General features: G+C 43.0%; 1 protein-coding gene across 1 annotated transcript in view; it reads right to left on the reverse strand.

Annotated features, from left to right (window-relative positions):
• RERG (RAS like estrogen regulated growth inhibitor) overlaps nucleotides 1-25,555 on the reverse strand; it is a 122,807-nt gene that overhangs the window by 95,564 nt on the left and 1,688 nt on the right. Inside the window, exon 2 of the mRNA XM_020811385.3 lies at nucleotides 14,307-14,493. Coding sequence (XP_020667044.1) covers nucleotides 14,307-14,367 — 61 coding nt within the window. The 5' untranslated portion in view covers nucleotides 14,368-14,493. The remainder of the gene's footprint in view (nucleotides 1-14,306; nucleotides 14,494-25,555) is intronic.

Raw genomic sequence — 25,555 nt, forward strand, 5'->3', positions numbered from 1 at the left:
CTAGTAAGTATGGGTGGATTGACAGACACCGTAGCTCATTAATCATCTTGGATTGAAAGCTGTAAAATAAATAGAATGTGCATGCTTAAGTTCTATGACATAGTGTAACACACAGGCATTATTAATTTGATCTTGCTTATTCATTTTATTCTGCTCGATTCATGGCTGTTTACAAGGCCTTCCTTACTATTTTATCCTCGGAACAACCTTGTAAGGTAGGCTAAAGGACAGTGATTGGCTCATAATCACCCAATAAGCTCCATGGCTCTATGGGGGTTGAACCTGTACAGTGGTGCCTCGCATTACGACGTTAATTCGTTCCAGTGAAATCGCTGTAGAACTAAAACGTCATAATGCGAAAAGAAAAAACCCATTGAAATGCATTAAAACCCATTTAATGCGTTCCAAAGGGCTGTAAGCTCACCGTCCAGTGAAGATCCTCCATAGGGTGGCCATTTTGCTGCCTGTGCAGCGAGGAATCTGTCCCAGAAAACAGCGGGGGGCCATTCTGTTTACCCGGTGGCCATTTTGAAACTGCCGATCAGCTGTTGGAAAATCGTCGTTTTGCGAAGAATCAGTTCCCGAAGCAGGGAACTGATCATCGCAAAGTGAAATTCCCCCATAGGAAACATCATTTTGCGATCGCAAAAGCAATCGCAAAAAGTTCATTGTAATGTGGTTTCATCGTTCAACAGGGCAATCGTAAAGCGAGGCACCACTGTATCTCTTCATTGTTATCTTACCATTCTAACCAACATGTCCTTCTTATTCTATCACTGCAATTGAGCTTGTCTTTCCAGTTTGAGACATCCTAATTCTTTATTGGGTTGTGACCTTATTGTTCAGTGTTCAGTTCAAAAGATAAAGGCCTTCTCTTAAGCAATCCTTCCTTTTTGGTTTTGTGTCATGCATTGTGACTCAAATGTGCATCAAGAAGAAACTTCACAGAGGGTTTGCAAGACACCATGCCATTTTGAACTTAAATGTGGCTATAAAGCAAAGCACAAAAGCTATTATTTGAGCGACTTTCTTTAAAAAAAAAAAGATGAAGTGGAAAAGCCCAGAGGGCACATTTCTCATCTTCTTTCCCTCTAAATATTTTGGGTTGTTGTTTCTTCTCAGGACCCCCCACAAGGAAAGGGTGGTCTTGGGCTCCATGGATTTAATGGAAATAGGTTTTGCTTTCCAGTTATCTGTCAGTTTGAAAGTTGTGTGGAAATATTGCTGGAAATGTTTAAGCTTAGCAAGAAAGAGAGAAAGCCAAAATGAATTTTTGGCTCCTTGAATGAAAAGATTTTGACCGTGATTCACAAAAGACACTCCATATGTCTTGAACAAGAGAGGTACAATGGTAAATATATAAATCTTTATATATCTCATTTACCTTGAAATCCATATTAAGGTCAATATAATTCAGTGCCAACTTGATACCACATCTCTCTCTCTCTCCCTCCCTCCCTCCCTCCCTCCCTCCCTCCCTCTCTCTCTCTCTCTCTCACACACACACACACACACACACACACACATTTTAACTGAACCATATTTTCCCACAAAATAAACATTTTATGTTTATCAGTTAAAATATACATTATATCTTGAAGTGTACTTTTTCCTAACTCAGATTATTCCTACATATTCGTCCTGCCCAAACGCACATGTTTTTGTATTTGCATTTTGGTATGTTTTGAGCTGCGGACTTCCTCACAAAAGTAGAAGCCTGAGAACCTCAAGGTAAAACTGCCTTCTGATCAACATATTATTCTGGGAAGTGCAAAATCAGGTTGGTTTGCTTAAAAATGCTTACCAAACAAGCTTAAAAAAATATCCCAGCTCTGTACATTTTAGCCAGAGAATTAATCACATAGAAACCCTATCCTTGTACCTCACAAGAATTCCCTTTAAAAAGACCAAATGCTGGTAACACACACCCAATGTCATGACTCTTTCTGCATTATGACAGCTTTTTTTTTCCAGAAGAGCTCTTTTTCAATGTGTGAGAATGAATGGAACAAATTAATCTAATTTTCTGGGCTGGGTCCAGGGAACAACCCACACCTCATATTCAGTAATAATGGGTGTGTACCATCCTTTTGAGAAATCGGCCTAGTGTTTCCATTTTAAGAGACTCAAGGCCACACAGAAAGCTCTGCAGCCTCCTTGGTTTTACTACTAATCTTACCCCAGTTTTCACCTTCTCACAGGCAAGAGGCAAGTTTGGAAATTTTTCTTTTAAGTTCCCAGAATTCTGGAACGGTAGTCCAAAAACTCATTTTTCTGAGGTAATCATAGAAGTCAACTTCCAGATATATGATGTGTTGTTAAAAACAAAAGCTCTTCTGATCTGCTCTGGCTTCTCATCTTACAGGAGAGACCTTATTCAGAGGAAAGTAGCAGCCATGACGAATGACTCCTTCAGTCTATTTGCGAGTGTCACAAAAAGACAAAGCAATGTCAGTCCAGAACACTTTAATTGTAGGCACACATATATGTCAACCTAAAACCTCTGTCTGAAGGAAAGAAGAAAGAAGGGGACAGAGGTTGCTTCACACAGAGTCTTTGGAAGTGTCAGAAAATGGTCACCCTTGAAAGACCTTTTGTTTAGAAGTCTAAATGTATCATCTGAAGTGTCAAACAGATGAATCCGAAACAGCCACGGAAGTCACGCGCCTTTTGTCTCACATGAAAGGAAGGATTTTTCACTCTGCCGAATGGGGTGTGTGACATGAAAGGACTTGAAGCAAAATGAAATCTTTGGGAGCCGGGGCAGTCAACAGTAAAAGCCTTAAAAGGTCTACACTTAATGGATCAAGTCATCGCCTTTTCCAACTGCGATGGATAAATAAACTGCTAGATGGATCCTAGGTGGAAAACCTCGTCCTGACTGAAAAAAATTAGGGTTAGAAATACTTGAAAGACCTTATAATTTCCCTTCTGTGACAGAAGAAAATCACTCCATCTCCTTGCACCAGAGGGGCCTCTAAAGCAGAAGCTTATATATCTTGTTGTACAAAGTTGTTGTTTGCTAAAAACAAAAGTGGGCATCAGTGGCCCTCCAGAACAGGATGGGGGTAAAAAAAATAGGCAAATGCTATGTTATTCTGCATTGTGCTGGCTAGCTGGCTGGCTCAATAAGTTAGGTGCAGGGCCAGTGGTTGTGGGTTCAATTCCTCACTGTGCCTCCAGGCAGAAAAACCAGCCCGTGTAGCCATGGGCAACCCACACAGCCCCAGGATGACCCCAGAAGACGAGAATGGTAAACCACTACTGACACTTTCTATCTAGAAAACTCTAAAAAGGATCGCCATAAGTCAGAATTCACTTGATGGCACACCATTATTATTTACAGAAGTATAGTCCACAAATCCCATCAAGGACTACTGCTTCCCCTCTATTCAGCACTGGTTAGGCCTCATCTTGAGCACTGTGCCCAGTTCCGGACATCACACTTGAAGAAAGATTTGATGTCTTTATAGGCCCTTCCAGCACCTTTATTCAGTGATTCCCTGATATGCGATTTAATGGGAATTTGTATCCTTCTCCCCCCTCTTCCTTGGAAAGACATGCCCTCTTTCCTTGGCAATCTGTTAGAGGTCATTCTCCATGCATCCTCCTGCCTCCTAAAAAGCACAAACCTAAGTCAGGAGAAAGGATTGCATGACCATTTTAATTCATCCTAGGCCCCAGTCTTAACCACAAGGCAATTCATGCGTTTTTTATGTAATCTGCACCATTGAATAGACTGTGGTGGATGGAGGGGCATGGTGGGGCACGGGGGACTTGTACAAAGCCTCCTTTCAGCTTCTGAGAGGCAGAACAAAATATTTCCACACCGATTCTGCTACAAGCTTCTGCTGTTTCATATCTATTACTTCCTTTACAGCTTTAGCATGGAAACAGAAATGGCGATCTATGAGCACTGAGGGATTTTTCTACTCTCAAACATAGGTCTGACATTTTCAGCACACTTCTGATCCTTCCACCTTTCTCTGTAGAACTACTGTCTAATAATGTTTCTGAAAATCCATCTGGCTGCTGAGTTTGCTGTCTGTGGTAGTCTGTGTTTAATAAATATGTGTATCGGCTGTTTCTCTTTTCCTCTGGGATTAATACTTCTTGCGTTAATAGCTTTTTTTAGGCGTGTGTCTAGAATACAGAATATAACACTGGTGGGAGATATTTACAACTTCTTTGCTCCAATCTAAATGGGGTTTAGGAATGGGGCATTTAACAGTGACACCAACAGAATGAGATGGAGCGTGAAAATAACTAGTTACAAATAACTAATTATGTGTAATTAAGTTCCTTCCCCAATACTCAAGAGTTCTTCTTTAGCGGGAGTCATGTTATCGAAGCATCACGCCTAAGTACACGCCTAAGTAGATTAGCATTGTACAAAGGAAAGAGTGGACGTTTACTTGTCAACCAAAAAAAGGAAAAAAGATGCCATAAATATGAAGTGGCTAGTGTAGACAGACAAACAGACGTATATGTTTTACTGTGTAGTACCTGAGAGTCAGAATTTACCACAGTTTACCAAAATCCAACTTATTCAAATGGCTTGTTTTGTATGAAAATGTTTAAGGGCTCCCTCTCATTAAACACTTAGGATCATCAACTGTAAAATATTTTAACTTTCATGCTGTTAACTCAAACAGCTCTTTCATTATTCCAGTTAAACCAATGCCATATAAACCTACACAGTCACCATTTCAGTTTTGGTGAACATATGTAAGTCTTCTTCAAACCTTCAGCATCATAGACGGCACAATCCTTGTAATTTTCACACTTTTCTCATAAAAAGCACAACTAGCTTGTTTTCCTACTCACAAAACACCACCCCATTAAGACAAACCCTATAACACCACCCCATTAAGACAAACCCTATAAATTATCTAGAAGTGAGACCTCAGAATTTTTCATATTATATATCTCCTTCATGTTGGTAGTATACTGTGAGCAGACAAGTTCCTTTTTTTAACTTGGTAAATTCTGGGCAGTCTAGCACTTCACTGCATTATTGTTGTACAACGTTCAGAACATCAAAAGGTAAGCTACAGCCCAATCATGGTTATTTAGTCACATCGTATAAATTATTTTAACTAAATACATTAAGAAATTATTTAAACAACATCATTAAATGCAGAGCTGGAAGACAGGTTATTTACTAATTCCCAATTGTAATTAGAGCATCGTTTCCCTGCATAGACATTTTAATTTTTTTAGCTCAACTGTGGCAAACATAACATATGCAAATTATTGGGTTGGAAGATTATTTTGCGTTATCTTTCAAAGCATACTTCCAGTGAATTTTTAATGCTCCAGAAACAATCTTACTCTCTTAAAGCACATTTTTGAAACAGAAGGAGGGTAGAGAGGGGACTCACCGGCCCAAGGCAATTTGCTGCTTGAGGTAGAGCAGCGAATTGTGTCTTTCCCCCTGGCTCATAGAATACCAAAGGCCAGCCAAACTTATTTTAGCACTTAAGGCCAAGGAAAACGTAAATAAATAAATCCTAAAAGCACCTCTTGCTGCCAGTAAAAATTCAATCATACTAAATTTAAAGACTAATGATTTGCTGTTCTCTCTGAAGCAAAACCAAGTGCCTAGGGCAGTTGCCTCACTCTACCTAATTAATGATAGTAAGTCTGGCTGAAGTTTGTATGAGGATTTCCGTCTCCCATAACAAATGTGATTAAGGTCAATGAACTGCTACATTCTCCTCATCAGCAAGGATGCTACTGTTGCAGTGGCAAGAGCAATGCTTTGCATGAATAGCAAAGGGTGGTTTGTGTGCATGAGCACAAGCTGCAATTCGTTTAAGCTAAAAGGGCTGCTGTTTGGTTTCATCGACCATTAAGAATTTGAAGCATTTGATGGGTTACTCGCATCTTTCTTAAGAGTTGTTTGGGACCTTTCTTGCTTTTTAGAGGCTAGAAGAGCTGTGTGGCCCAGTGGTTAAACTGCAGTACTGCAGTGAAGACTGCTCATGACCTGACCTTAGGTAGCCGACTTGAGGTTCAGTCCTTCCAAAGTTAGTAAACTGAGTACCCAGCTCACTGGGTAGCCCATATAAATAAATTGTAAACCTCACAGAGAGTGCTCCAAGTGCTATGGGGTGGCGTATAAGCAGAATACTTTACTTTTTGTTCACTTTTGTTGTGTATGTGTGCTTTCTTTCCCAAAGGGAAAAGGGTTAAGGGCAGGGTTTTGCTTATAGAGCTGCAGCAACATTGGCAAGGAAAAAAACCACACACCCTCATTTCACTACCTGCTGGAGTCAGGAAATCTTATGGACCGTCAAATTCCTCACCAAGATGTCTCTATGAGCTAAGCCAGCCTACATAGATGAGGAATGAGTATTCTTTCCATCCTGTCATACAACTCATGAAATGATTGAATGTTATAAAAGTCATTGTAACTGGGTGGTCTCTGACCTGCCTGGTGAGGAGTAAAAAGAGGATTTTACTCTTCGAGAAAAGCCAGCAGGACAGCACACAAGTCTGGTTAAACTAAAGCCAAGCGACAGCAACAACAGGCAGGTTAGGAAAAATTAAATGGAGAGACACAGATAAATGGTGCTTTCTCCAGCAGGAAAGGGAGAATGAGACAAGAGGCTTAACTGGGATGACCGCACTGTGGGACCCTCTTAAAGAGTGGAAGCCTTAACATCCTAAGACCTGGAATTGCCTGAAGGCCAGTCAGGGGCGGGCCTGTAACAAACTGGTCTGCCATTCTGGTAAAGTGTGAAGGTGAGAAAACCCACTCCATGAAAGCTGTATTTTTGTTGCTATTGTTCCGAGCAAGGATAATGTTAAGTTAGTGAGACGAGCTCTTGAATTCATAGGGTTGCCATAGGTTGGAAGTTGACTTGACAGCCTGTAACAACAGCATTGGGACATTTGAGTGGAGGGCAGTGGGAGCAGATTGCTAGATGCAATACTGCTTAAGGACGGAAAACCCTAACAGCACTTCGCAGGACATAGAACAATGGACTCAAGTTACAGGAAGCCAGATTTAGGCTGCATATCAGGAAAAAGTTCTTAACTGTTGGAGCAGTGCAACAATGGAATCAATTACCTCCGGGGGGTGGTGAACGCGGCAACGCTGGAGGCATTCAAGAGAAAACTGGAGAACCATTTGTCAGATTTGCTTTGACTTGGATTCCTGCCTTGAGTAGGGAGTTGGGCTCAATGGCTTTATAAGCCCCTTCCAACTCAATTATTCTATTATATTCTATAACATTAAGGTTCTCCCCATTTACCAGTCACAAGTTAGGCTTATCTTACTTGCTTTCCTGTGCACTTGTACCATCCACTGCCCTGCCTTCCCCACTCCTGTGCATTTAACAAATCGGCCATAAACCTCATCAATTGGCAGACACACCACAACCGAGGGGACATGAAACACCATGTCTCTCCAAATTCTTGTCTTCTGAAGAGGAGGCACATAAAAGTTCAGCACTGGTTCTGGGTTGCATTTTATAAAAGTTTGCCCATTCAGAGCTTTCCCTGTTCATTTCTCTCGGCTTAAAAATGTACGACATAAAACGAAGTACGTAAATGGGTTGGCCACTGTCCTTTCAAACCAATATGATAAAGCCAAATTAGCCTGGTTTGGTTCAGGAAGCATGAAAAGCTCACAATCTGACCAGCCAGGCAGACACACTCCATCCCATTTTGAGGTGGGGAACCCTTTCCTCCTCAGTCCATGAGAAAGCTGGAACTAGGGGCAGGGGGGAGGTTAGGGCCTTGACTTAGTGCATTGCAATTTAGACTGTACAAACTTTGCTGATGAAATGGCACCAGATTTGCTGTTGGTATCTGATCCTTGAAGGGAGCAAACTTGTGTACCCAGACTCCCTCCAGCTCCTCCTTCCTGGGCAGAAGGAAACACAAAACAAGCAACTTTCCATGACCTAATATGACTGCCATGTGCTCAGATTCCAGGTGTTCCTTCTTATTCCTCCATCTTCTTCCCACATATGCTGTTCTTATGTGGCCCATGCTTAACCCTTAGGGGCCCAAATAGCTCAACCTATAGGGTAGTGGTAGTTCAAGCCACAGATTCAAAAATCTTCCTTGCATCTCTTGGGCAACTCCTGTGTATTTTATCACACTGAGCCGCTGTGTTAGGAAAAACATTGACATTTCAATCTGTGGAACCAACGGCTGGTTTACTCCGGGGAAAGGTCATGTTTAAAATGGTGGGTGTAAACAGGCACTAAGTGATGGGTGGAATCTTTTCAAAACCAAAACAACAACTCTGGTTCAATGATAAGTAACCTTTTACTGCAAAAGTGGACAAGGTGCCCCCCTGATGTTGAACTACAGCTCCCATCATCATTGGCTATAGAGGCTAGGGATGATAGGAACTGCACTCATACTTGGCCCTGGTGATGGCAGTTGGGCAGAAAGTAATCACACTGAATTCACTTTTAACCAAAGGAAAGGGTCCAGGGAGAAAACCAAGCAAACTAATTGTGCTACTGTGCAGTTGGTATACAGCGTCATCATGCCGCAAGTTGCCAAAAAGTACATTAAGGGAAAACTGACTGAAGGAAATTCAAGGAGACCAAAGAGCTGGAACGCACACCTGTTATTCAGGACCAAAAAGGAGAAGCCAGATTAGCCCCAATACAAAGCTTCCATTGACAACATCCCTGCAATAAAGGCAAAAGCCCTCTAATTAAGAGCTTAATGAAGAGATAGGTTGTGTTTACCCACAAAGTGAGGGAACAAAGAGCAATGCTGCATGCTCATAATGTAATTAGTAAGTAACTAAAGAAATGGGTGTTGTAGCAGCTTCTCTCACACACACACTGAAATAAGTGTGTCTTAACTAAATAATAAATCCAATTACCTCAGCGTATAAACGCGACTCATGTCGCTTTTCCATGAACACTCTTGCCTTCTTCACTCTTACTCTCAAATCCTGGAACACCATTTTATGGAAATTCATTTAAAGGCTCTTCTGAGCTTATTTGTAATTTATGTGTTTTCGTACAGCATCTACCCAGGGATAGGGATGGAAAAGAAATTAATTGGGCTTTATTTTCCACTAAAACCGTCCACTGAGTACCTCCCGAAACCAGCAATGGGGAGTATGGCTTGCCTAGAAAATCCATACATTCCTGAATCTTGTGGTGCTTTTCAGTGAAGGGAGAAAAAGGGGTACTTAACCATGCTGACATCTGAAAAATATACCCAGCTGAAAATGTGGGCATTTGCAAAATAGAGAAAAGCTTTTGAGGTGCCACAAGATGCTTCATTGTCTTCAACAAACAAGCAAGCAAACAAATAAACACTTGCTTTTCATTGTGGAAGGAAGAGCTGCCCAGAAATTTTTACCAAGCTGCTGACCAAAAGCTCCTGTTAAACCTCACAAAGTGGCACTGTCTTTATTTTTTTTTGGGGGGGGGAATCTAAAGAAAATCAAACAGATCACTTTGCTGATCTGTCTCCTCTGCATGTTTGTCATTTTCAGGCTTCAAAAAACTAGTTTATACAGTAATTTAGAGTTATCCAGGCTTTACGGTTGTGCAGATTTTAGTTTCCTGCTCTAGCCTTTCATCAAGATGCTGAAAATGGAAACCAAACATTTGGAGGACCTTGCAATCGGGCAAACCATGTGGTGGCTTCCTCTGGCAGCTGCTGATGGGGACTGTCATAAAAGGGTGGGAAACTGGAAGTTACTTGGAGGACAAATCTAGCTCAAAGATGCTTGACATTACAGGTGGTTAGGATTTTGCACAAGCCTCTACAGTGGTAGAAGTGCTCAGCTATTCACAAAACCCTCTTTTGCCAGATCAGTGGTACCCAACCATGGTAACGCAGGTGTTTTTGGACCGCAACTCCCAGAAATCCTGGGCAGCATAGCTAGTGGCAAAGGCTTCTGGGAGCTGCAATCCAAGTCCACCCAGGTCACCAAAGGTTGAACCACTGAGCCAGATGCTGTCTGCGCAGAGCAATCTCGCAGCCAAATTGTTCAGCTGGCTAAAATCTGTCAGCAGGAGACCTGGAAAGGGATGGAAAAAAGCCAAGCAGTCCCAGATCTTCTAGCCTAGAGACACAGCCACAATGGTGGCACAGAGCTAGGGCAGAGAAAGGACAGCTTGGGCTAATTTCCAACACCTATAAGCAAGGAGGTGTTTGGCGGCTACTGTCAGCTCAGTTGGGCCTTATATGTCTTGGAGGATTAGGACCTTGGGCCATCAAGTCTACACTAGGCATGGTGGCTGGACACTTCCAGGTATTGTAACCCAACATGCAACTTTTATGACTACTGCCCTTAAGGCAGCAGAATCCTTGCATATGGGGTGGGGTCTCCTCGTCACTTGCCATTTTCAGTGGCACAGACACTAGAAGAAAGGGACAATCTCTGAAGGCACCTTGTTGTTACAGCATTCTGCAAAACCTCCAAAAATAGGTTTGCAGTTTCCAAGACTAGCCTGCTTTGTTTCTGGTCATTAAAGGGAAGAGTTCCTGCAGAGAAGGTCCAAAGACCTGTGAAGGAGCCTGCTTTGGTTCAATACTTGGACCTCTTTCAAACAGATACACGCACGCTAGCTTATGATTAGTGTCTGGCTTCTGATTGGGCAAAAGATGAGCGGAAGAACAAAGCTTGTGATAAAACTGTCATGAACTTTTGGCAATGGCAGTTGCTTTATTTATTGCTGCTTGCCTTTTGGCTCTTGATCGTGGATCAAACCACTGCCTCCTCCCCTGGGATCCTGGCCAGTGTTTTGGTTTCTTTTGCTTGGCATGGAGTCCCAGCTGTCTGGCCAGTATTGGTGAGTCAAGAGAAGGTTTGCAGGCAGCACAAACCACTGCCACATAAGTCATCGTGCTAGATGGCCTTTCCTTCTGGCAGCGTTGCACTAAACAGCACTCCTTCTTTGATGGCACAAGGCCTTGCAGATCTGGAGAAGGAGAAACTCATCCATCAGAGCACTCCTAGAACTAAAGGCTGAGTGCATCCATCAAGCCTGAGCTGCTCCAAAGACTTGCTCCTGATAAAGATATTTGCTACTCTGAAAACAAGCACCAGGCTACTTTAAAGATGCATTTTTGAAAAATTATCTCCCTAGATAAAGAACAGGGGAGGAAAAAGGGAGAGTAGGGAAAGAAAACATGCAACACAGTGGCTTATTGTGTGATTGAGGAAATTCGTGATTTAGATCTGACTTTAATGATTAACTGAGAGCCAGGATAGTGTAGCTGCTTAAGCAGAGCTGGTGAAGCTACAGATGTTGCTGGTCAGCAACTAGAGAGAGGAAAGGTGACCTTACAGAGAATAATTCACAGAATCTGAGAATTAGCATGATGGTGCTGGGTTTCTGAGAGTTGAGGTCCAAAAAAACCACCAACTTTTCCTGCTTCTGGTCATAACTCTCAACGTTTTGCATCACTGATGCCGCTGGCTAAGGATTCTGGGAAATCCCTACCAGGATTTGCTGGAAGCCACAGAAGCCACCTCCCCACTGCCATTTGTGAAACTCCATGACAGCCACTGGTTTTGCCATTGTTGCTTTACCAATTTCCGGTGCAGCCGCAGAACTCTTTACGAGGCAGGAGGGTTCCAGTCAATGTATGAGGTTCTTGCAGAAGGGAAGATACATTTCCCAGGAATGGTGTGAGTGTGTGTATTTTGTGCCATCAAGTTGGAACCAAGGTGGCACCGTGGATTTTGAGCAACGCAGTTTGTCGACAGTGGCAGCCAACAGGAATGTGGAGGGAACATGTCGCCACGTTGGGTCTTTTTAAGGAGAAAGGCAGGGTAACAATATTTTAAATAAATAAAATAAATAATAAGTAACACAAAGGCAGCTTGGGGGGTGGCAATGAGGTTACCAAAAAATTATGGCCCACCTTTACTCAGAATGTACAACATCAAGACAAGTAATTTTGATGCTACAACTCCCATCAGATCTAGCCAATACAGCCAAAAAGAAACGATTATGTGCTATATAAAGACTAAACAGTATTGAGAATCAGTCAGTGTCCTGTTATTATGTTTGCTTAATAAGAATCGCATGGCCTTCCAACCTACCCCTTGGTGCGCTTGGGTTTAGTACAATTCCTGTTGTCATCGGATTTAAACAGCTTTTAAACAATGACTAATTCAGAGTAATGTTTTTAAAATCAACCGCATAAAGGGAGATAATCTTCTCACAGCAGGGCTGGCGAGTCTTTTCTCCAGACTGCCCCAGGTCCAGAATGATCATGCTCTAAATGCAGTAATTTTCTACAAAGCTGCTCCATTCCAAGAAGTCATGTCGACCTCTTCTAATGCAATGTTTCATTTATGTCTAATGCTGGTAAAATTCAAAAGATAATACAAGATCCCTTGACAGCACTTGCTTGAAGCTGCTGTGCTCTGGTATGTTGGTCTGAATTTTTATTCCACATAAGGCCCGCATCAAGATGAATGGAGCCACCCTTGAGACCCGCCTCTCTTTGTCCATATTGGCAATCTTCGGACATTTATTGAGACCTTGGTGAGCTACTAGATAGGGAGCCATTCAGCCTGGTGCCTCCCTGTAGGTTTGGGATATACAAGTTCTATAGGACAGCAGAATTTGTAGCCTTCTGATTACAGTTTGGAAATTAAGCTCTGGACTACAACTCTCAGAATTCCCCCAGTAAGTATGGCCACTGGTCATGTTGATGAGGATGGATTTTGGAAGTTATAGCAAGCTAGCTTTTTCGAGCTCTCTACCTTGTGGTATGAAGGAAGTACAGATGGGGGAGGAATCCATTCAGGTTGTATTTTAATCTCTATCTCATTCACAGTTCTGGAAGAAACAGGTGCTATAAAAAGCATGTGTCCTTCCATTTTCACCCACCTCTGAACACAGTTCTCCATTGAAAGAAATGTGTACATGGTGTACCAAAAGGTGTACAATAGTGGAAACAATGTAAAAAAGAGTGCATTATATCTGGGGAAACTGTTTGCAGAAAAGAATAATGCTAGGAGAAATTGCATACAAAACTATGTGTATTAGGAGAAAGGTATACAAAAACACATGGACATCTTTATAATGACTTTAAAAAAAAAGCAAACTGATACTGGAATAGAAGAAAATGAAGAGTGGAAAAATTCCAGATCTACAGTGAAAGATCAATAAGAATAATCCTGGAGAAGCAGATGAGTTCGAAAGATGGGCTGTAATGTCAAAATCAGCAGAGTGCCAGATGTGAGGTGGAAGAAGTGGAGGTAGTCAGGTCCAGGGTCAGTGGGGCAGTGACTCTGCTCCAGGTTTTAGCCTGTAATTTAAAGGAGCTATCCAAGATGCTGAACCAGTTTTGAGGAGAGCTCTTATTAAGTCTAGACTAAAGCCTACAGCAGATCTGGTGTCCCACTGACATCAAAGCCATGAGCCTCAACGGAGAAGCTAATTTTAGGCTCAACTAGGCTTTTGACACAGACACAATTAAGTCCAAAGGGATTGTACAGGGCATCTTATTCCACCACTATTTAAAGGATATAAGTATTCCCATGACATGTTGGCCCACGCATGTGAACAGTCTGAGCTTTCATACAGAGGACAAGCATGCACATGGCTGGCTAAATCTGGGCAGGTTCTCTCCCATCATCTTCTTTGCTAATGGGTCACAGATTCCTTGGGGCAGCCTCACTCTACAATAAACCTGATACACTTGCATGTCAACCCACTTAACATCCTGACTTTCACAACATCACTCTGGAACACAGAGCTAGCCCATACTAGCCACTGTGGTGCCTCTGTCTGCAAGGAACTACTCCAAGCTACAGGTGGGAGATTGCATGCTCTGCCATATTCTCCCCCCCCAACCCCACAAAAAATGACAATGACATTTTGTACATACCTCTGCACATAGAAAACATATGAGTCAAGAGGAAGTATTCTAAACTCGCCTTCTCCCCAACACCTTTAACGTTGTTATTGGAAGACCATCTCTTTGCCCTCCAAAGTGATACATTCTCAAAACAATTGTTCATATAGCTTGGTTCTAGCAAACCCACCCTCATCAAGGAGGATGAGATGTGCAGGTCAGAAAACAGCTTGAGCTCCACTACATCTTTACAGAAACCAACAGCTGTAAGTATCCTGCAGAAGACTCCTCTATAGTCTTAGGTCCTGTGGTCTGATCATCAACAAACCAGCAAGAACTCATATACCAGCCTTGAGAGATTTGTGGGGTGCCCATCGTGTCTATTTGGGCTACTCACCTGCATGGGATCAGTCACCAACTGCAAAAAAAAATCTCAAAATGTGAACGCATAATGCAACACAAGGGACTGTGGACGCAGAAAAAAGACATACCTGACTTTCCAACTCCAGCTCGGCCAAAGATGGCTAGCTTGACCTCCGCACTCTTAGCCATGGCAAGGTTCAAAAAAATGGAAGCCGTTGGTAGGAGTGAAATGTTTTTTCGCCAAATCGGTGCAAAAGATGAGTTTCCAAATTCTGTCTTCAGACACACAGTGCCATGGCGACTTCCAAACAGGGCCTATGAAATAAGAGTCAAAGGGGATGGAAGAAATAGTGAGAGAAGTGTTGTCAAAGCATGGAAAGGCCTGAGCAGTCTGAGATTTCATTCCCTGAGATGAAATCAGGGCTTGGCCCTTGTGATGCCCAGGAGGAGACTCTGATGATGTCACAAGGGAAGGACAGATAAAGAGCAGGAGTTTGGCTGGAATTGCTGCTAGGCAAGCTTGTGGTAGGAAGAAGGACATGGCTCTCTACTCCCTGCCTTGCTCCAATGTGTATGATGGCCCAATGCAAACCCTTGCCTGCTTTTTTCCCCCAATCCCCTGCTCTTGACCATGGGTTTTTGGTGTACTGAAGTCACACAAGGGCAACACCCACACAAACACCCACACATTGAACCCTACTGGATATGGATGGAGATGGATGCTCATGGTCTAAAGCCATCACATGCAGGAGAACCAGACTGCCTCTTCTTCCAGTGCCACTTTCTTGTCAAAGGGGAAAAAACAAAATGGCGTCTCCCATTCGGTGCAGAAAAGCCAACAGAGCTGGCCGTTTGACATTCCTTCATAAGGCTGCAGGCTGGGCTTAGGGCCCACAGGGCAGGCTGCAGCAGGGCACACGGCTCTCTCTCCTTCAATACCTTGCTCCCATATCCTTGTACCTTGCACCTGAGGCTAGTGCCTCCCTCCGGCTAACAGTAGGGACGGACTAGCTTTCAGCACAAAGAGAGTCAAAGGGGCTTTTTGGCACTTCCTCCTTCATAAAAGGATGAAAACTACAAGCAGAAGTCACTCCTTAGTAAGTACATGCATTAGCCACCCCAAGACACCAGGGAAAACCACTTCACTTGTGACTCAAAGGAGGTGCACAATAAGGGGGAAACTTTGGACGCATCATTATTACATTTGACTCTTAACACAACTTCTGGTGCCCTATCTCCAGGTGAGCTGTGTCATTAAGCATCTGGAGCTGTGCATATTGGGAAGAAAGTAAGTAGTAAGCCCTTTTCCTTCATCCCTGTGTAGGAAGCAGCTCAGCACAGAGACAGTTACTGTTCAAGCTAGTGTGTGTGGAGTGGTTAGCGTGATGGAGTAGGTTTCTATTCCCGGCTGAGCCATGAAGCTCCCTGGATAATGTTGGGCCACTCATGCTCTTTCCTTCTTATCTACCGAGTAGACATGGTCTAGAGGGGCGGGGTAAAAATCAAATAAATAAATAAAAAAAATAAATACCTCGCACAATTGTTGTGTTGTGAACTCTTCTGACGAAAGGTAGGACGAAGAAGTAACAAACACCTTCAAATAATGGCCTTATTATTTTATGTTACAAATCACCCAGAGTGGCCATCGGTGAGATAAGCAGTATATAAACCAAATACAGTGGACCCTTGACTTACAGACAGCTTGACTTACAGACTTTTTGAGTTACAGACTTCTCTGGCCGCAAAATTTAGGTTTGACTTGCAGACTGAGATTTGACTTACAGACCAGAAAAAAACCAAAATGGAACAAAAACGGCCTGTTACGGGATTAATCGGGTTTCAATGCACTGTAGGTCAATGGAGACTTGACTTACAGACTTTTTGACTTGAGAACCGCCTTCCAATACGGATTAAGTTCTCAAGTCAAGACCCCACTGTAAATACAATTTTAAAGTAAAATACTCAGTTTTGGGCTATTTTTGAGGGACATCATCAAGTTCAGCATTTTCTGTATCTAGGGGACTTTATTTTAGAGCTTTTCAGTGCTCTACAGGTATCTTTTTTCTTGTTCGCCTACTACGTAATTGTATTTTTCTATGTTTGGGGAAATCTTGCTACCGGTGAACAGCTCCCATAAAACATGCAGACACTGAATAAAGACACAGTCTCCATTCACATCCAACTTACAGAGCTTTTATTTACAAAAATATTTCAACTTTTCTCTCCCCAAAGTCAAGCCAGCTGAGCAAGGGCTTCAATAGTTATCAACAGCTGGCCTTGCCAGCTCCTTCTGATAACATTCTTCAAAAAGTTTCTGAAATGTGAAATAGAAACACACACTGCCGTTTATAGCAACCACCTTTATTAGACCACAGGAATGATTTTAAAAGCCATGCCCTGTTGTAGAAATGTACTTATCTTGACATTTCCCCTAAACAAAATCTAGTTTTAAAGTACTCAGAAGCCCCTTTGTATAACCTGTTTAAGAGGCAGAGTACAGTTGGTTAGACAAGGCCAGTAATGTTTCACCGAAAATGTGTTTTATTAGAGCACACAAAGGTCCTCCCCCTCACCTCCTTGTACTTCCCTCCCTGCTCTATTCATGTTGGATGGAGGAGTTTTTAAAAACCAGAAATTTAACAGAGTGAGTGGGTGGTTGCTGATCTCCACTGGGGTAGTGGTGGTGGGAAGACGGAGGAAAAACAAGAGAATACAACTATGGGACTTTCTTTTTTTTCAGAGCAGGAGCAATGATATCCAGAGACATCCACTGGCTCTCATTGCTGAGCAAGTGAATGAGGAAATGAGGTGATAACAAGGCTTTCAAATGCTCCTGTTGTTTATTCCCTGGGGCTGGGTAGGAAGGGTCCTCTGGTTTAAAGTAAAGCATTAGGGATAAAACTACACCACCCACTAAAGAAAGGGAATTCAGGTCACCAATCAATCTCTCCCCATCCTCACTTGAAAAATGCAACCACCTCTTAACTACTTAGTGGCTGAAATCCTATTCTTAGTGTAAGCCAAAACATAACTTTCTGTCTGCTCCTCCCTGGGAAAGCAAGGATCCCCGCTGCTATCCTTGGGACATGTGCTTGCACACATCAAGCCAGAGTGTGTGCATGCCCCAAAGAATCAGAGCAGCCACACTTAGTTTATTAAGAAGGAACGGACATAAAGTTATACTTCGGCTTACATTACTAACAGGGTTTCAGCTAGCATCAGTGAAGAGTATCTCTATTAAAAGAAAGATAGCCGAAAAGAAAAAGCAGTCTTTACCATTCATTTTTATGGGGGAGACAACACGGGTGCCCTACAATTGGCCATCACATATGGTCGCTAGAGCCACCACCTAATTACATATCAAACCAAAACAAAATTAATAAATAACAAAGTCAAAAAACATTGTTGCACGTTCAATTCTAACTTCTGTATTTTAATTACATGCCATCAGTTCAAATTCAACTTATGGAAACTCTTTCCAGACAGAGAGTATTCAGAAATGGTTGACCCTTCCATTCCTCTAGGTGGCGCCCTGGGACTGTGCAGCCTGCCCAAGGCCACATAGGTTGGCTCTACTCACATTGTGGCGAGTTGAATTACCAACCTCTAACTCACAGAGCTATCTAGCCATCTCTAATCAGATGCTCTATTTGAATGCGAACTTTCAGGGTCAAGTCCACTTCTTCAGACATATAACAGTCTTGAAGGTGCCACAGTGTTTTTTTTTCTTTGTTTTTTTTTTCTTTTGTTTGTATCTGATATGCTAACACAGAAACATGGGTACAGTACCTCTTCTAAAACTACATCTGACAGTTTAGCACATAGGAAGTTGGTGGGGAGGAAAGTAAGTCATGTTGTCGTTTAGTTGTTTAGTCGTGTCCTACTCTTTGTGACCCCATGGACCAGAGCACAACAGGACCTCCTGTCTTCCACTGCCTCCTGGAGTTGGGTCAAATTCATGTTGGTGGCTTCGATGACACTGTCCAACCATCTCATCCTCTGTCGTCCCCTTCTCCTCTTGCCTTCACACTTTCCCAACATCAAGGTCTTTTCCAGGGAGTCCTCTTTTCTCATGAGGTGGCCAAAGTATTGGAGCCTCAGCTTCAGGATCTGTCCTTCCAGTGAGCACTCAGGTTTGATTTCCTTTAGAATTGATAGGTTTGTTCTCCTTGCAGTCCAGGGGACTCTCAAGAGGGGACTCTCAAGTCATGTAGATACTGAATATTTATTTCTTTAATGAGGTTCAGGCCTGAACCCATCAGTGCAAAATTTGGGGGTCCCTGTTCCCTGAATTACTCCTAGTTGGCCTTATCATGAGAAAAGGTGAAGCAGGTGCCTCATTTAGCAAGAAGCAGGCAGGTGAGAAATAGGGGCAAGCTGGTGGAGGACAGAACTCAATATACCATACTCTTGCGTGCTCCACAGGTAGAGAGGGCAACCCACTATCATCACATCATTAGTGCTCCATTTTTAATTAGATGCTAAAAAGGCTGCATCTCAAGTGGCTGAAGACCATCTCATCAAAGACCAAGTTAAACGTATGCAGTCACATAAGTGAGTACCAATGACTTCAATAGTGCTCATTTCTAGGTACACAGCATTCCATGTCTTTATTTCAGTATATAAGATTGCAGACATTCCCTGTACACATCTGAAACTTTCTGAAGAGTTTGCTTGTTCTGCATGCAGACCAGAATCTGACTGATATACACATGAATTCTGTGTCAATTTCAAATTGCATTTAATTTATAAGGATCATGTCTAGTCACATTCCTGGTCACATGACCAGCTAACTGCACAATGGACAGATGCCCACCTCCTTCTCATAGGACATACATGGACCTTCAAGCATCTCAGTCTAAGATCAGAAAAGTTACTTTTTGGACTACAACAGCCAGCCGTGTTGAATAGCTCATTTTGGGAGCTGTAATCCAAAACAGTAACTTCTAGACTTCCAGGCTGTCCCCAGACCATGGCCCATCATCTGCCCTTCTCCACCATTGTGCTGATACAATTAGTCTGTCTTTCTGTGGCCCTGGATACCAAAATTCATGTATTAAAACTTGCATAAGTTGAAGGTGGAACATTTCTGGATTGCATACTAGCCGCACCTATCGCTCTGCCCAGGTTTTGCTCCTCTCCCACTCTCCTTGGGTTATGGGTCTGGTTATTGATGCAATATAGAAGCTGACAAGACTCAGCTGGGATAAGGCAGATCTTGACTGGGGTGAGTTTGTGCAACCAGGCAAAGTCTTGTAGAATTGCTCTAGTTGTGTGTAGAGCAATTTTAAAGCCTGGGTGCCCACGTGCAACCATGTCCAGGGACACCCAGGGCCACTACCTCAATGCAAAGGTGTCCATAGGTGTGTTCTGCCTGCTTCCTTCTCAGCTCCTGCCTACCCCACTTCTGTGACATCACAAAAATCCTCTCTGTGACATCACAAAAGCACACTCCCTCATCTCTGGTTTTGGTCATGAGAAGAAGACACTCCTAACCTGGCCACCCTTGATTAAATCACGGGGCAAGGGCTAATGAATGACCTCTACCGGATACCTTTGAAGAGTTACTGCTGGTCAGAGAGTAGACAGTGCTAGGGTACAGGAACAAACAATATTACCAGGTAGAAGGCAGATGGGTATGTGCCGTTAGATTGCACTCACTCTGAATATGTTTCCTTAGTTGTTTATCTCTAGCGCTTGTATCCATGTGGTTTCTTTATGATTATGTTTATTACTCTTAGCTGATGGCTAAAAAGCAATAACATTTAGTTTGATTAATATCAGACACAAGATGGGGATGGATGATAAAGCCAGCATTATAAAAGAGCCATTCATCTTATTACTATCAGTTGGGTTTACATAAGTACAGTGGTGCCTCGCATTGCGACGTTAATTTGTTCCGCAAAAATCGCTGCAGAACGAAAACGTCGCAATGCGAAATAAAAAAGCCCATAGAAACACATTAAAACGCGATTAATGCGTTCCTATGGGCTTAAAACTCACCGTTCAGAGAACATCCTCCATAGCACGGCCATTACTGGTGCCTCTTAAGCGAGGAATCCGTCCCAGAAAACAGCGGGCGGCCATGTTTTTCTCCCGGCGGCCATTTTGAAACCACTGATCAGCTGGCCGAAAATGGTCACTTTGTGATGATCGGTCATCGCAAAGCGAAATTCCCCCATAGGGAACATCACAAAACGATCACTTTTGTGATCGCAAAAAATGTGTCGCACAGCGATTTTGTCGCTAAACGGAGCGATCGCTATGCGAGGCACCACTGTATAGAGTAAGTATGTATTCTCAAAGGCTTTCACGGCCAGGATCCGATAGTTGTTGTAGGTTTTTCGGGCTGTTTGGCCGTGTTCTGAAGGTTTTTCATCCTAATGTTTCACCAGTCTCTGTGGCCGGCATCTTCAGAGGAGAGGAGTTAGAACTCTGTGTTCTGGTGTAGTGTGTTGGATAGTTGAGTATTTGTAGCTAGGGGATCAGCTTTTTGTCCTTTTCAGGAGATTGGGTGATTATGGTGATCCAGAATTAAAAGAAACAACAATGAATGGTGCTCTCTTAATTGATTCAACGGATTGATTCTTAAATGGCACTAGCAATAGGATATTGGTCATTGTGAGCAGTATGCGGACCTGTAGCAGTGGTTCCCCAAACCTGGGAGGGCCAGATGTTCTTAGATCACAACTCCTAGAAGACCTAGCAAGCACAGCCAGTGGACTAGGACTTCCAGGACTTGTATCCTAAGAAGACCCTTGGGCCCTGACTGGGACTCCCCAAATTTTGTGAGGAACGAATTCCCCTCTATCCGGCACTGGTTAGACCTCATCTAGACTACTGTGTCCAGTTCTGGACACTACACTTAAAGAAGGATGCCAACAAATTGGAAGACATTCAGAGGAGGGCAACAAGGATGATCAGGGGAAACCAAGCCTTATGAGGAAGGGCTGAAAAAAACTGGGCATGTTTAGCCTTGAGAAGACTGAGATATGAGAGCACTTCTCAAATACTTGAAAGGCTGTCACACAGAGGAGGGGCAGGATCCCTTCTAGATCATCACAGAGTGCAGGACACGCAACAATGGGATCAAGGTACAGGAAGCCAGATTCCAGTTGAAAATCAGGAAAAACTTCTTAACTGTTAGAGTAGTATCGCAATGGAACTAATTATCTTGGGAGGTGGCGAGTGCTGCAGTGCTGCAGGCATTCAAGAGAAATTTAGACAACTACATGGCAGATATCCCTTGATTTGTATTCCTGCACTGAGAAGGGGGTTGGACTCCATGGCTTTATAGGCCCCTTCCAACTTCATGATTCTATGATCCTATAACTGTGGGAACCAGCATTCTAGAGGTTATTGGACTACATGTATAAGCCATTCTTACCAGCGCAGCTAATGGTGAATAGTGGCAGTCCAACAACATTACACAGATAAAAAGGTAAAGGTAAAGGTTCCCCTTGACAATTTTTGTCCAGTCGTGTTCAACTCTAGGGGGCGGTGCTCATCCCCGTTTCCAAGCCATAGAGCCAGCGTTTTGTCCGAAGACAATCTTCCGTGGTCACATGGCCAGTGCGACTTAGACACGGAACGCTGTTACCTTCCCACCGAAGTGGTCCCTATTTATCTACTTGCATTTGCATGCTTTCGAACCGCTAGGTTGGCGGGAGCTGGGACAAGCAACGGGAGCTCACTCCATTGCGTGGATTCGATCTTACGACTGCTTGGTCTTCTGACCCTGCAGCACAGGCTTCTGCGGTTTAGCCCGCAGCGCCACCACGTTCACATTACACAGGTGGAACAACAGAAATGACAGAACTGAAAGAAATACTTCTCTTGGAGACTTAGAAGTTAACAACACAGAAAATGTTAAGGGAGATGTGTTATGAAAGTTATTTCACAAGCACAGGATTTTGACTTGAGGGTGAAGTTATTTAGCTAAACCGTGATTTATTTTGCACATTTCTAGCTCTTATCCCCTTCCACAGTTTATTAAACTGCCCAATGCATCCAGCTTTCTTGGAGCACAATGTTAATATTTTCTCTTTACCACTAAAAGGCTTGCAAGTCAGGCCCTGGTGTCCTAAATAATCTGGGAATTTATCATCAGACAAAATATGGGCCTTGATCCAGCAGAACGAACCCCACTGAAATCAAGTATCTTAAGCACACTTAATTCTGTGCTGACTATGACTGATGCCTGCAAAGAGTCTCTACATATCTTTTTAATTACATTTCCCCCCTCCCTTTCTCACTGTCTCAGTGTTAGTTTGTTTATAATGCTAATAAAACATAATCTGCTAAAGGTCTTGGAGGCCAAAAGGCTGTCTGTACAAATAAAACAGAAATAAACCAATAAGCTGCTTCTCACAGGTCGCCACAAAAAAAGTACCACAATAAAGCATATTTTATTTCACACATACATGCAAACCTAACCCTCAGAAACCAACTAGGGTCTAGCAGTAGAGGATTTCAGATTTTTGGAACGTGAGGTAAAGCAAAACGTTGGTCTGTCAGAAAAAATTCCATGTTCAGGGAATACCTCTAGCGAGGCTGACAGAGTGGTGGGCCAAAGGTGGAAGACCATTGCACACAATGCCTAGACAGGATTTAATTTTCAAAAAAAAAAAAGATTGTTACATCTGGCAGATTTCTGAAATCTTTGTACATTCCTGGAGAAGAGACAGAGAAATCCAACTGCTAAAGATTTACGGTGGGGTAAAAAGAAGTTGAGTTTTTTGTGTCCTTGAAATGAACTACGATTTTGAATAGTGGTGTACAGATTTCTGCAAAAACACAACTCTGCCCATCTGTAAACTTGACCATGATAAGCAGAGTGGTACAGATTTGTGAGCTTTGACTACAACTCCCAGAATGGCGGGAAAATCAGACTTGCAAAGTTTTTGGGAGGGAGGACTGTGAGTCCCAGATAACTAGGGATGCTGGGAGTTGTAGTTCAAGAAACAAAAACAAACAAGCTGGACATACACCTCTGCATGCAAAGGAAAAGGAAAACCGGAGGAGCTCAATAAAAGTGGAAATGACACAGCTCTTCCCCATGTCCTGGAGATGCTCTAATAAGAAAACAAACATCACCCATCATACTTGAAGATGTGTATTCTATTCTAGGGCATTTGATGCTTTTATGCTAAAATAAAAGAATACGTGCACTTGTCATCCATCCTTGTAAAGCTGTGTTTAAAGCCCAGCATAAACAAAAAGGCATGCCCATCTATTTCCTTTCCAGGCATGTGTGCCTACTTGTTTCGTTGACAGTGTTAAGAAAACAGAATAGCACAGCTATCTGTAGTTGTGAGGCTTATATTGTGGTAGAAAGGGCTGTCCAGTCCCATCCTATCTTCAGTTGTGGATTATATGTACTCAGGCATTGCTTCTCTAGTTCAGTCCAACTGGATTCTGGCTCATGTAAATAGCCAACCTATTGCCTAGTGCAGTGGTTCCCAATCTTAGGTAACCTAGGTGTTATTGGACTGCAACTTCCAGAAGCCTTGTGCTCGGCTGGAGTTTCTGGGAGTTGCAGTCCAGGAACACCTGAATTATCCACTAGCCCAGTGGAAACCTGCAAACAGCACACAAAGATAGTAGCAACTTCCATCTCATATTGTTCAGCAGCTGAAGGCCAAACTATACAGTACATTACAAATAATCCACCAGGAGATCCCATAGTGTTCTAGATATCCATGGGCAAAAAATCAGATGTGCCAAATATGTTTCTGTTTAGCTTCATTAAAAAAGAGTAGAAGCTAATGAGCAGAGGTGAGAAAAGCTTTAACTGACAATCAGATATTTCCATCAGTCAAGGAATTTCTTCTCCTAATAACGGATTATCTGTAATGAACAACTGTGCCCCAATATAGAGGCACATTAGAGACGTAGTGGCGCTGTGGATTAAACCGCTGAAGCCTCTGTGCTGCAAGGTCAGAAGACCTGCAGTCGTAAGATAGAATCCACGTGACGGAGTGAGCCCCCGTCACTTGTCCCAGCTCCTGCCAACCTAGCGGTTCGAAAGCATGCAAAATGCAAAAATGAGAGTAGATAAATAGGTACCACTTTGGTGGGAAGGTAAATGGTGTTCCTTGTCTAGTCACACTGGCCGCATGACCACGGAAACTGTCTTCAGACAAATGGTGGCTCTATGGGTTGGAAACAGAGATGAGCACCACCGCCTAGAGTCGGACACAACTGGACAAATTGTCAAGGGGAACCTTTACCATTTATAGGACCACATTGCCTCTAATATTGGAAATGAACCACAGCCACTTTGACGGCCCTAACTGCTATAGATGCATGTAATTTCCTTTCAAATACCTCCTACACTGACAGCCCTCATCCCATCCTGTGAACAGTAAATTCCACAGTTTAACTATCCATTGTGTGAAGATATACAGTATGTCCTTTCATCTGTCTTGAATCTTCCATCATTCACCTTCAATCCTGCTGTGATCCAATCTTATGAGCGAAAAAGGAAGGCTCCTTCTTATCCATTTACTCCAAGCCATGCCTACTTTCAGAGAACTCAGCCACGTCTCCCCTCATTTGCCTTCCCCCTCAGGATAAATTGTTATGCATAACCTCATACAGGAAAAGGAGGAACGAAGAATTCACAGATCCTGCTTGCATACTATGACAGGCGGGCACACTTTAACAGTGCTGTTCATTACCTACTAACTTTGAGCTAAAACTAGAACCACGCTTGTTCTCATTGCCACAAGACTCTTCTGGAAAAACACACAAAATCTGAGTCAAGATTGACACATGTCAAAACACGGGCAGAGTAGAGTGCCTTTTGTTACAGCGCTAAATTAATCACAGGAGATCCCCAGACATCTAGATTCGGGGGGAAGGCTTGTAGTGTGAGCATCTGATTTCTTAGTTATCTTAACTAGAAGCTGTCCTTGGAAGGAAGGAAGGAAGGAAGGAAGGAAGGAAGGAAGGAAGGAAGGAAGGAAGGAAGGAAGGAAGGAAGGAAGGAAGGAAGGAAGGAAGGAAGGAAGGAAGGAAGGAAACTTTGGGTGGATCTCTTTCTAAAGTAGAAACATGTGAAGGGGACCTTTTTAAAAAAAGTGTATTTCTGAACACCTGCAGGGTACCCATTATTCATTACGTATATCTTGTCCTGCCTCCAAAGAACCTCAGTTCAGCATATGTAAATCTCAGCAGAGCTGGAAGGGACCCTATGGATCATTGATTCCAGCCCCTGTCAAGGAGGCATGTTGGGGAATTGAACTCCCAACCTCTGGCACCACAGTAAACCCCTGAGCTATCCAGCAGTTACTTGGTAGGATTCATGGCTTCAGATGGCAAGGATTTAAACCTCAGCCACACCCAGTGCCAACCCTTTCTAACTAACTACTGT

This window comes from Pogona vitticeps, chromosome 5, assembly GCF_051106095.1.
Source record: "Pogona vitticeps strain Pit_001003342236 chromosome 5, PviZW2.1, whole genome shotgun sequence".
In the NCBI taxonomy this organism is placed as follows: Eukaryota; Metazoa; Chordata; class Lepidosauria; order Squamata; family Agamidae; genus Pogona; species Pogona vitticeps.